The sequence below is a fragment of the Bos indicus genome, chromosome 21 (assembly GCF_029378745.1).
Source record: "Bos indicus isolate NIAB-ARS_2022 breed Sahiwal x Tharparkar chromosome 21, NIAB-ARS_B.indTharparkar_mat_pri_1.0, whole genome shotgun sequence".
Classification (NCBI taxonomy): domain Eukaryota; kingdom Metazoa; phylum Chordata; class Mammalia; order Artiodactyla; family Bovidae; genus Bos; species Bos indicus.
The window spans coordinates 40,278,566-40,291,809 of NC_091780.1; the positions used below are offsets into that span (position 1 = coordinate 40,278,566).

Genomic DNA, 13,244 nt, shown 5'->3' on the forward strand with positions numbered 1-13,244 from the left:
GAGAGACCGGTAGACTCACTAAGCATACCAAACTACATGTAAAAGGATACCCAGAGAAGAGAGAGATGAAGGGCAGAAAAGTATTTGAAGAAACAATGGTCTGACTATTTCCAACTGTAAGAAAAAAAATTATCTACAGATCTAAGCTTAAACTCAAATAGGATAGAAACAAAGAAATTCATACCTAGTACATCATCTGAAAGTGCTGAAAGACAAAGACAAAACAGCAAAAGCAGCAAGACAACATGCATCACGTACAAGGGAACCACAATATGATTAAAGGTGAGTTTTCATCAGAAACAATCAAGGCTACAAAGCAGTGGGATGAAAACAAAACAAACAAACAAACAAAAAACCCTGTGAACCAAGAATTCTATATCCACCAAAACTTTCCTTCAAAAAAAAAGGTGAGATAAAGGCATTCCAAGATATGCAAAGACTGAGAGAACTTGTTGCTAGCAGACATGCCATAAAAAACTCAAGAGAGTCATTCAGGCAGAAAGGAAATGGCACTAGATGGTACTCTGAATTCATATGAAGAAATAAAGAGCAATGGAAAAGGTAGTTAAATTTAAAAAACTTTTTTAAAAACCTTTCTTCTCTCAACTGATTTAAAGGATAATTGTATGAAATGATGATTATAAAACAGTATTATTGAGTTGTAACATATATGTATATAACATATAGGATAGTGACATCACAAATAAGGGTGGAGGGAATGGAGGTGTATGGGAGCACAGTTTGTATATTTCACCAGAATTAAGTTAGTATTGATGTTAATAGACTGTGGTAAGTACAGATGCAAATTAGCTCTAATCACTAAAAGATAAAATAAGAAAAACACAATGAAGGAATTACAATTCTATACTAATAATATCTTGCTGACAAAAAAAGAAGGTGATTAAAGAGGAGAAGAGGAACACAAAAAGACATGAAATACAAGTCAAATGCATGGTGAAAGGTTAAACAGGGCTTAACAAGGCAAGGGGATGGGGTGGAGAGAACACTGTTTCAAACAGAGTGAAAAGACTGAAATAAAAGAGCTTGTTCCCTTTTGGCCACAAAAAGCAGTCAACCTTTCTCCATGGGCCTCAGTGTGACTTCAGATGAACCAGTATTTGGTTCTTTAAAGTCAGTCTAAATAGACAGTATGTAAAATGCAATCATGTCAGAGGTAGTCAAACAACATTAACTGAAAAAAGCAATGAGGATACAAATAACTCCTATTCTCATTGCTATACTTATTCTACACATGCAATACAATGGCTGACCATGTTTTGTTTTTTTTAAAGTCGCCATGAAAGTGAGTATTCACTAAACTCAAAGATCCCTCAGGGCTAACAGACAAATCAACAGCATCACTGATCAAAACATTTTTCTCGGCACAGTCCTTTTGCTCAGACCAAAAGCAGAAAGAGTGGGTGGTGGGGGTTGCTCTAATGGTTCAGGACATATAGAGAAGAGCAATTTTTATGGCATCCTGAGTGGACTGATAATGTCACTGTTCAAGGAATACTGCCTATGTAACGACAGAGGACACATCCTCCCTGAATCACACTTCGGTTATTTCTCTTATTTTTGTCAGAATCAGAAGATATTTCTGTACTAAAAACGTTGCTCTGCCTCTTACATTAAACACAGTAAACACAGTCTACTGCCCATATGTCATTGAACATGATGATGTACCACTGATGTGAAGTCTGGACAACCACACTGATGATATTTAGCATAAAATGTGGTTGCTACTTCAGTGAAACTGGAGTGTTTGCAGCATCAGCTGATGGAAGAAAGTGGTGTGACTTTCAGTGGCCCACTATTTTTCTGAGCATTAGCAGTTACTTACTCTTTCCTGTGCTTGATGTCATCGAAGAATAAGTTGTCTCAATAGCATGGCCACACAGATATCTTTTTGACATGCTACTCTGAATGTAACAGAAATAGTCATGTTTGTTACAAACTGCTGGAACAGTTGGTAAGGCTGCCCCCCACAAAAGGCTGAAACCATTATTCCTCCATAAATATTTTCTACTATTATCTACTTCACTCCTGAACTTACTTCTTTCCTCAAGTTGCATAATATTATTCCATATCATTCTATTTTTAAACATTCTTTTTATTCTGACTGAACCATTCTACTGATATTTCTCAGGTTTATGTCCCTAAGACCATTCTTTCTCATCCTATCCTGAAGGACTTGAGTCATTCCAATCAGTTTGTGGCTTTTGAATTTCAGATATATACCTTCAACTCCAGAATTCTTCCCTAAACTCTACATACATATTTAAATATCTTCAGGATATCTCAAAGTTGATGCTTAACATCAAGGAACTTTATATTCAACATACTCAAATGTGATCTTACCCTTCCTAAGGGTGTAAGTCCTTCTGATTAATAGTCCCATCAATCACCCAAGCCAAAAACTAGGATTCACTCTGCTGCTGCTGCTGCTAAGTCGCTTCAGTCGTGTCTGACTCTGTGCGACTCCATAGACGGCAGCCCACCAGGCTTCCCTGTCCCTGGGATTCTCCAGGCAAGAATACTGGATTCACTCTGGACTCCCCTAAATTTTACATTCAACCAGTAACTAAGTTTCATTGATTCCATCTATCAACATCTTTATACACACCTCTCCACCTAGCTCCCTATTTATTACTGCATTTCTTCATGGCCCTCATCATCCCCTGTGTGTTATTACAATGGTTTACCTGGTCTTTTGGCTCATCCCTACCCTGGCTTCAATCCACTCTCTTGCTGGCAGAGTGAGCTTGCTGATGTTGCTTATCCTTCTGCTTAAGAAGTTTGGTGTCCTCTGACTTACACAGAATAAATTCCACATTCCTTAAAATAATAACAAAATATATAGTGATTAACCATCGGAAAGATCAACTATTCTCCTATTCCTCCAAGTATAAATAAAGCTTGTGTCTTAACATACTTTTTAAATACATTCAGCTGGCTCACTACACACAAAATTATTCTAAGCATCACAATTTTTTTCTGGGATATAGTTAACAGTAATTCATGCTAATTCACTGTCATCCTGCTACAAAGAAAAACAGTCCACAAGTATTGACTTTACACACTTGAAGCCTGTTAAAGCCCAATACTAGTTTTATTTTCCCCAGGCTATAGAACATTACTTAAGTTGGCTCTCACATGAGGAATTTTCCAGTGTTGATGTGCTACTGCAGTTCACCTCCAAACCTACCTGTTTAAAAAGAAATTAGAGCCATTTTTCTAATCAATCAGGAAGTTACACCAAGATTGCTGTCTGTAATACTCTTATGTCTCCAAGTATACTGTTTGGTTTTGGTAATTTTTCACTTTTCTATAGGAAACTAGATGACATGCAAGACAGAAAGGTTTCAGTACCTTTGGAATCATACTTTTGTGGCTGCAGAGTGGATAAAGCTACGTTCTAGGCCATAAGATAACCGTGACTCCTATTTGGCCTGAAAACACTAGCGTCAATCACACATGAAAATAATTCAGTCAGATGGACACAGATTTTCACAAGAATATTTATTTGTTATTGTTGAAAAATACACAAAGGCAAAAGGTTGCTTAGCTGCTGATTTCCTAAAATACAGCAGGGTATTGTAAGAAAGGGGGACATACACCTGTTCTATAAATGGCAGTTACATTTCTAAGGCATTTGGGCTTTATAGTAGTAGGCACATGTAGGCCCATTTACTTGAGTTTAAATATACTGAGGCACACCAGGCAGGCAAAGGATTTTAAAATATACAGTAAAACTTTTCCATGCACTTGCGTCTTAGGATTGCATATTCATCCCCTGATCCCCCCAGCCTCCATCACTCATTTTTTCCACGTGAGTTTTGGAGTTGTTCATAGAACACTGGTAATAATCTACTCTTCAAGAGTTTGCTTATAGTGACAACAATGGGACGCACAGAACTATTTCATGGGCAGGTTCTGTAGACTCTTACCAAATTGAGGCTCCAGTAAGAAAAACACCAATTTGCAAAGGCACAGTGGAGACAGGTTTAATGCATTAAATATAACATGAATCCTTCACAATAACAAGTTTAGTGTTTCAGGGAACTTTTGTTAATACAACACAGTTGGTCACACAAAATACAAATGCTTCTGTTGATTTGTCTTGGCAACTCAGATACATCAACAGTGCTAACAGTTTAACAGCTTTGTTCTCATCTGACAGAAAATAATGGCAGTTCTGCAAGGCAAATGTTAAACCTGACCGTATGTATTTATTAATTCCACAGTGTTTTGACAGATTATAGGGGATGGAACTCAGAGGATGCTGACACGCTCACTGAGGGCTTTCATTTCTGTTTCTTCGGCCTCAGGACTGTCACTGTGGCCCGCGCTTGGGTCGATAAGGTGTGTGGGGTACTGCAGCCCCTGCTCGCCTGCAAACTGCTCCCACCTTGAGTCATCGCTCTCATGGGTGATGTAGCGCTCCCCGATTTTGCATTCCAGCTCTCGTAAATCTAACCAGGTCTGATAATCCTGAGGAAGACATTGCAAAGTGTTACCCCAGATACGACTGTAACTCATTAAAGCATTCTTTCTTACCAGTTCCCACAACATACATGTTACCCTCTTCTCTTCCACTCCAACCGTGCTGTGCCTTTCCACAGGCACCATGAAGTAAGAGCATCAGCACCGAAGCCACCTTATTTGCCTAAACTTTGCAAATGCATATTGTTTATAGGATATCATGCATCAGAAGGTGTGCAGTTGATATTTGCAGTTAAGCAATGTAGAATGTTGGTGTTCTTTAGAATTCAAAGCCCACAAATAATCCTTCAGTATTTCAGAGGGTTGTTTTTCTAAACTTTAATTTTCAATGTGAAAATATTTTAAAAAATTAAAGAGAACAAACAGATGCATATGCTTTATATCTACTATAAATTTGTTTTACAAGTATTAACTAGGATTTAAATATGCAGCTCCCAAACGAGTACAGTGCATGACCAGATGGGCATCTACTTGGATATTTATCAGGATTACACATACAGATGCTTCTGAAATCTGGTTCTTGAAGTTATGTTATGACCCTTCCTTCTTGTTTTTTGTTTTTGGGGTGTGTGTGCTGTGGTGTGTGTGTGTGATGTGTTTATCTTTTATTCAATTTTTCCCGATACAGTTAGAAACTATTAAATCCTAAGAAGTTGCATGAATTTTGGCAAACACACTGATATAATTATACTTCAAAAATATAATACAAGATTTTTTAACACATAGTATCCAGATCTTTAAATATTTAGAAGCTTATTCAACTGAGAAAATATCCAATGATTAATTTTTACCTGTAGCCAAGGGTGACTCAAGGTCTTATCCACACTATAGCGCTTTCTCATTTTCACTTGCAGCAAATTATTGATAAGATCAATGGCTGAAAAAAAATTATTGGTAAAAATAGATGATATATCTGAAACATATGCATAATTTATTTATAGTTTATTTCACATCTGCTCCTTCACACAGTTAAATGCAACACAGTGATAACAGACACTAGAACCTGAAGAAAAATCCTCTTGAGAATTCTAAAACCTTGGCCTTAACTTTATTTTGGATCCTAAAAAAATGAATCTGAAAATAACTGTAGAGGAAGGCGTATGAGTCTTTGTGAGTATGACGTGAATTCTTTTGGTTTAGTTTTAAATACACTTTTCTGAAGTTGGAATTTTGTTTAAATATATATCATTTAAAGGTGTTGCACTAATGGCAGGATATAACTAATATTCAAGAGACAGCATTTACTAATTTTTTTATAAAATGTGTTTAAAGTTTGAATACACATAATTGGCTTTATAGTGTTTGAATTAAGTGACAGATATCTGCACATCGCATTTAAAAGGAAGAAAATAAGCACAACATAGACATGACTCATGATCAACTTAAAAACCCAATGATACGGTGGTGAAACACTTGTCTCTTTCTATTTGCTTTTAAAATTAACCACTGAATTACAATTTTATCAGCCTTCATGGTTTCACAGGGAAGACAGGGAAGCAACCTAACAGCAATTCTTCCAAGAAGTTACAATCACAAACCATCCAGCCTTGTACTCAGCCTCTGATGGGGACTTTAACACAGTGTAATTTAGGAAAAAGGTGATTCTTCTAGTTATCTAGTCTACAGAGCATTTTACCTAGAGTATCATGTGTCAATCGCCTTTCCAAAAACTATATTTTCAGCCTATACCACTAACTATAGGGAATATGCAATGCACAGGCCTGTACTATGATTAACAGGGCCTCTTTGAACTATAAAAGTAACTTTCTCATCACTCCCAGGCAAAGGGCTGGGAGCAGTAAAAAGTACATCCTGGAAAGACACCTTGAAAACAAGATCTTGAGTACTGATGTGACTGACGGAAAACCATTAGTGACTGTTCCCCTAACCAGAGCCTTGAGGGAGTTTGCTGAGAAAGGGCGTCACTAGCCGAAGGGCTAAACAAAGTCATGAAAGGCCTCAAGGTTTGACGTTGAGGACTGTGCATTGTATATCTTTATCCCTGATCTGAGATGGTAAAGAACAGATACCTCTAGAGCACGAATAAGAAAGCAGAAGTTAACAATAAAGGCATGCAAGGATTAGGATCTGGGCTTTTGCCTGCGAATGGCATCAGCCCCCTGATCCCCAGTTTATTTCTGACTCTTCTTTTTCTTTATTCTGCTATGGCACCGCTCCCTTGGGGCGGTTCATTGTTGGGCTGGTCCTGACATTAACAGTTCACTCTTTATTAAGTTCATTAGCTTATGCTTCCCATTCATTCCGATAATAACTTCCCATTTCTTTCTTTCCACTAGCATTTTCCTCCCCAAAAGAATTTAGTGAAATCTGCCAAACTAATGGAAACATTCACATTTTGCCAAAGAATACATTCCCTCCCTTAATGTATCCTGGTCATTAAGTTTCTTAAGAGATGGATCTTCCTACCAAATACCTTAAATAGGTATCTGACAAAGATGCAAATTCACTCCCCAACTTGCTCAAGTACCAAGTCCTGAATGAGGGCGCTCTGACCCAATTGCTTGGTCTACATCACTCACTCTGAATGGATCTGAAAACACTTCATTTACAGAAGTCCCTGTAAAATAAAAGTAACTTTATTCTATCAGAATGAATCAGAATTCTGTTATCTGGCAAAGAGAAATGATTCCTACAGGCTTTTGGTAATCCAGAATTGTAGCTCTTGATACTAATATTCAAAGTATTTGCTTGCATGGAAGGACTGCAGAATGAAACTGCTAAGAATTTTTTCACTGGAGAAAGTAAATGTAACAACACACATTTAAATGCTGTCTATGCCCTTACACCCTTGCCTTAGCTAGGATACCTTAGGAAACACAGTATTTAGTACAATTTCAAATTCCAAGCATGTGTTCTCAGAGAGCTTTTGAAAGTATAGTTCTCTCAGTGAACTGTGTATCAGGCCTGGGCTTTAAAACATCCATTCACATGATTTACTCACTGGTGAGTAAAGTACACCTTCCATTCTGGCTGCTGTGAAGTCACACAGCAAAAAATGGAGAATAAGGGGAGAAAGGAGAGTGCATGTGCTCCGGCAAGCATGTCGCAACATTACACCACCCTGGACACCACAGGGGATAAGGACATGTTATTAATTCACTCCTTCTGCTTTGAATTCTGTAATTAGGAAGGTAGGAGTACAGTAACTTGACAAAAAGTCTGGTTTGTGCCCAAATGGGCCCCAACAGTGAACCACACTGCCTAATGGGGAGGGAAGTACTGCCAGAGGAGAAACTCGACGTGTGTGAAGGGAATGAAATATATGAAGATGAAAAAATTGCTCTGCTGAGTGAAGCATGTAATCACAAGTCCGACTACAGCCGCAGTACCCAGCTGACCTGAATTTGCACAGCAAGCCAGTGACAAGCACCTCCAAGAGAATAGACTTTAGGACACAGGAGAGAATTAGACAGGATGTGTGTGTCTATACACGTGTGTCTGTCTGTGCATTTACAAATACATTTTGTGGCTCTTGGCAGCAGAAATAACTATTAAATGTTGGACATTAGTTAAATATTGGGAACTTGATGTTGCTGAGAAAATAGGCCCATCACCAGTGTTTGAGAGCTCCATTCCACTGGCCACTATTTCTGGAACTCCTAAATCCTTTCCTTTTCATTAATCAAGTTTCACATAACCCAACATTAAATGCACCCTCCAAAATACTTTCACTGAGCTCATTTTTTAAAAAGACTCTAAAGTGTGTGTGCGTGTGTGTATGTGTGTGTGTTTTAAACATATTCTCTTTATTGACTACATCCATCACATGTATATGTCATTTGCTTATCCGTTTATTCACCAAATCTTCCTTAAGGGATTACTGTTGGCAATGACACTGGCAATAAAAAAGTTAATGATAAAGCTCTGAAAAGCTCCCAAGTGCAAAGGCAATTCCAAAGGCAAAATATGCATACACACAAAATGACAAAATGCACCATTCTCAATCTTTGACCTTTATTAATACCCTCCTCAAAGAAAAAGTGCTTTCTTCAGCATTTCTGAAATGTAACTAGTTAGAGTCCTAGCGACTAACTCCAGTGGTCCCAACTATTTCACATGTCAATAATATTTCATGATACTAGTGACAAGAATTATTTTCTCCTATGTTGTGCCCAAAGTTGTCATTTTTACAACTTACCCACATTAATCCTACTTATGTTTTAGATGCAATAGAGAACTTGACTATCCCACGTGACAGCTCTTCAAGTCCTGGGGACTGTGATTCACTTTACCCTTGCTCTCGGCAGTTCTTTCTGCTGCCCTTCAGCCTCCCCAGTTTCTCTGTGCACCCTAACTTGTATGTCTACCAGCTGTTCTTGTTCACAATAGGCCAGAATTTTTCTCACAATTAGCTGCCAACTTGATATGAACACACAGGTATTATTCATAAGGCTTAGGATGAAATTTTTCCTTTTTTAAAAAATTTCACATTCATAGTCTTAGGTAGTCCTCATAACAAGCATATAGAAGTAGTTATTATTTTACCTCGATTTTATATAAAAGGAAAAACTGGAACTTCAAAAGGTCACAAAATTTGGTCAGACAGTTTCCAGGTAACAGCTGAAGATGAAACCCAGGGGAACGGATTCCAAACCCATGCTCTTAAATACTGTGGCATGCCGCACCCACGTCATACCATTAACTCGTCATTATTAACTGATGATAATGTAAAAATCTAATTAAATTAAAACATTTTCCAACAATAAACATTAAATTCTTCTTAGTTATGTTTCTACCACACTCCTTGTGTACACAAATGCGCAGATATAGACAGATCTATCTCTCTAATCTATCTTTCTGACTTTAGTTCAACATTTTGGCTTTCAAAGACTATTCTGAATGTGATGTGATCCTCTGCCATTGAAAGGACTAATCCTCTACCTTTCTACCATTTCCAAACTGAATAAGCCTGCCTGCTATGTATTAATCAAATTACTAAGAATCTTTTCTCAGGATAAAGCTTAAACACAGAACTTGATGACTCTATGACAGACTAAACTCACAACTGCCATGCCTATAAATTATCTGAACACACTGATAAATGAGTAATGTTTCCTCCCAAGAGTATCTCATTCAGTCCATATGCAATCGTCTTCTCTAAAGGCTACTATGGGAGATTTTTTTCCGAATGCTTTCTTATAGTTAAGAAACATCAGTCCTTGGTATTACTCACTCTACTAATCTGTCAATACTATTTAAAAAGAATGTAATTATTCTAAGGTAATAGATTCTAAGTATACTAATATTGACTAGTACTGGTTTTTAGTCATTTCCTTCTTAATACCAGAGTTTTCTAAATGTTTGCAAACTTTTCATCACTCATTCTAGGATTTAGACAAGAACAACTATTAAGCTGCTTCCTGAATGATTACAGAATCCATTCTTTCCCTCTTTTAGAAATTCAGAAAACTCTGGTCTGTTCTAAGTATCCTGGTATCTCTCCCAATTTATTCAGGATTTACTAATATAATTATCCACAATGGCTCTAAGAACACCTCTGTCAGCTTCTTCAACATACAGTATGTCCTGCTCTGAACATCATTGTTTACAGTTGCTATTGAGTGTTCTGTGACACCACTATCCCCCACCCTCTCCCCAAGTACTAGCTCCCAGCAGGGACTGTTAAGTGTAAGCCTCAAATGTGAAGATCTGAGCTAAGAGGAGAAGGAAGCCAATAGTAATGGAGTAAAAAGACTAGTAAAACTGGAGAAGCTATGGCGGTCCCCCAAAAGAGCCGACATCAGGGAAATAATTCCAAATGGGACCTCAACTCCAGTTCCAAAACTCAAGTCAAGACTGGGAATTCTGATCCAGAGGGAATTTGATAGAACTTGCCTCTGAAACTGAAGGATGTGCAGGGTGGGAGAAAGGAGACAATGGGAAAGACAGATACAAAATTGAGCCATTCTGAGAACTTCTTTCAAAAACAAAGCAAAGGAGGAAGGGACCATGGTTTGGCAGTGGGAAATAAGAAGTGGCAAAGAGGACTGCAGCAGAATGGGAAGTCAGAAGGAAAAGTGACAGGCTGGCATGTCAGAACAGGATACTGGCGCCCAAGGCGGAAGGTTAGAAGGAAGCAGAAAACTCCAGGTTTCCTGGAGCTCCAGGAAGATATAGAGCCCCATGATAAAGAGATATTTGGGGAAGCAGAGAAAGTCTCAAATTCCTGATACCTATTACTTCCTTCCATAGATACAGCAAAAAGTACCTATTCCAGTGGGCTTCCCAGGTGGCTCAGTGGTAAAGAATCTGCCTCCTAAATGGAGATGTGAGTTTGAACCTCTCGAGTAGGAAATGGCAAACCACTCCAGTCTTCTTGCTGGTAAATCCCATGGACAGAGAGCCTGGCAGGCTACAGTCCATAGGGCTGCAGAGTCAGATGCAACTGAGCACACACACCACCACATACTGAAGTATCTACTTTTCATGAGGTAAAGTTGATTGCTACACAGGGCTGGATTCTCCACAGTTCGGGGCAATAAGTAGATGTAATTTGGAATAGCTGTTGTTGTGTCTGGGGCCAAATATGTGCAGGAAAATCCTCCATTCTCTTGAGTTACATTTTTTTCCTTTTAAACCCTCTTTCCCTTATTTTATCAATTTGAGGCCCTCCTCCCTATCAGTGGCTGGTTCCTCCTTCTCTTGCAGTAAATATGTCATCAACTTTTTCAGACAGTAGTAGAATTACTTTCCGATTGTACCTGCCCATTTACTCTGAGAGTTAGCCTTTCTACTCTTATCCTGAGAGCTCTGTTCTCTGATTCACCCTTAAACTCAATCTCTTCCTTCCATATTACTAATAAATAGTCTTAAAAGCAAGCTCTCTGAGCACCTCAAATAGCGACATTGGGACAATGTGAGAAGTCTTTTCCTTTTTCACAGGAAAATTTTAAACAACTGCATGGTTCATATTTTTATTTTAAAGAATCTCCTCTCAAAAGTATAGCATTTTGTGTTTTCTAAAATGTCTCTAGCCATGGATTTATATTAATGTTTCCAATAAATTAAAATAAAAGCAAAGAAAATCTGTTTTATGGTGCCTAATGTTTCTTTTTTGCTACAACAAGTTCTTGGCTAACACAGTTATTTTTCTCCTAAAGTCCTGTAAAATAATTTGAAAAATTTATCAAACATTCCTTTTTTTTTTTTTTTTACCAGAATGGCCTTTGAGCAGAGGTGGGGATAGCTGAAGTTCTGTGCAGCCTGTCTGGCAGGTGTACAAGTGTATCTGAACAAGAATAAAATTAAAAGGTGTACACAGGTGCTGAAGGGCTTCATACCTTAATATGAAAAGAAATGTTCCATCAGACTCTTAACTGTATGGATTCTATTTTCTTCAGGTGTCAAAATTCAGAATCATCTCTGAAACTGTGGAATCTATATTGCAGTCATTCTCCATTTCAAAGTAAATACCACGTATATCGTCACAACAGGCTCTGAGTGCGTAGAAGGCACGGTGGCACGTGTTACAGCTAAACCGAAAGGACTCCCAAACTTGGAGAACAGGCCAGAAAAAGAACGGAACTGAATATTTTTTAAGACATAATAGGTCCCTCAGGTCACCCCTCTCAGTCACCTTACATTTTGCAAAAAAAAAATTTTTTTGAATGTGCTGTTTGGCCTATGGGATTTTAGTCCCTGACCTGGGATGAAACCTGGGCCTCTGAGGTGAAAGGGCCAGGTCTGAACAGAACTGCCCTCTGAGGTGAAAGGGCCCAGGACTGCCACAGAAGTCCAGCATTTCCCATCTTTTATCATTTTGGTACCTGCCTGTCTCCCCATTTTCCCTACTAGATTTTAGCTTCTTTAAGCTTGCCCAGATTGTATATTCATTTTTGCACAATTTCATAAATATTTAAAATAAAACGCATCATTTAATGTATTAGGAAAATGCTTGCTAAATAGCATTTGGTAGATTGAATACATTAATTAGAAATTTAAATATGCATTTTCTCAGCTCTAAGTTTTAATATCTGCATTCTGTGCATATGGTTTGTATATTTTGGCTAAAAATACTCCTGGATGGCAGGACATCACATCTCTACAAACGGATCACAGGATCAGTGGCTTCCATCAGAAAATCAGAACAACGCTGAGAGTATCTGCAATACAGATCATGTTTATTTTACAGCGTTTATTTGACACAAAAGAAATTATCTGTGAAACTCTGGGGCTGACCTGTTTTGTACAGACAAGGCAGTTTAAAGAATTGCTTTTCCATACTGTCTTCTGTCCAGCTGCAGATTAGTGAGGTACAGCTTTTCAAATTAGAAGCCAGATCAAAACTATCACTCCTGTGTTGGAGTCATCATTGGTCACCACTGAGCGCCTTGTTTTCTTTCCCCCTTTCCATTCTGCTTCACTGCCTGTCATCCTGTAGGCTCAGTACTTCTCCCTTTGGCTTGCTTCATGCTGATGGTAAGTTGTGTGTTTATTTAAAAAATCGTTTTGCAACCCTTCACATTCCAGCTCTCAACCCAGCAAGCTGTTGCCCAGCAACACTAACTGGGACTCTCCTCTCAGGGGCTGAAACCAGAGGCTGCCAGCAGCAAACAAGGCTGCTGGAAATCATCATCTCACTCGTTCCTGAGTCAATTATTGCAATCCAATGAAGTGCAAGGCCTTTAGAGACTCAAGCCGGGTCTTTCCCAGTTCTCTCCTCTGTAGAAGGTTACTCCATCCTTGGGTACTCCTTTGCTTCACATTCAATTTAATTT

General features: G+C 38.3%; 1 protein-coding gene across 3 annotated transcripts in view; it reads right to left on the reverse strand.

The window, feature by feature from the left end:
• Positions 1 to 3,507: 3,507 nt before the first annotated feature.
• PRKD1 (protein kinase D1) overlaps positions 3,508 to 13,244 on the reverse strand; it is a 346,204-nt gene continuing 336,467 nt past the window's right edge. For all 3 annotated transcript variants that reach the window (XM_019983643.2, XM_019983644.2, XM_019983645.2), the window contains 2 exons: positions 5,298 to 5,383; positions 3,508 to 4,494 (listed from right to left, as the gene is read on the reverse strand). In XM_019983643.2, the coding sequence (XP_019839202.2) occupies positions 4,276 to 4,494; positions 5,298 to 5,383 (305 nt within the window). In that variant the 3' untranslated portion in view covers positions 3,508 to 4,275. The remainder of the gene's footprint in view (positions 4,495 to 5,297; positions 5,384 to 13,244) is intronic.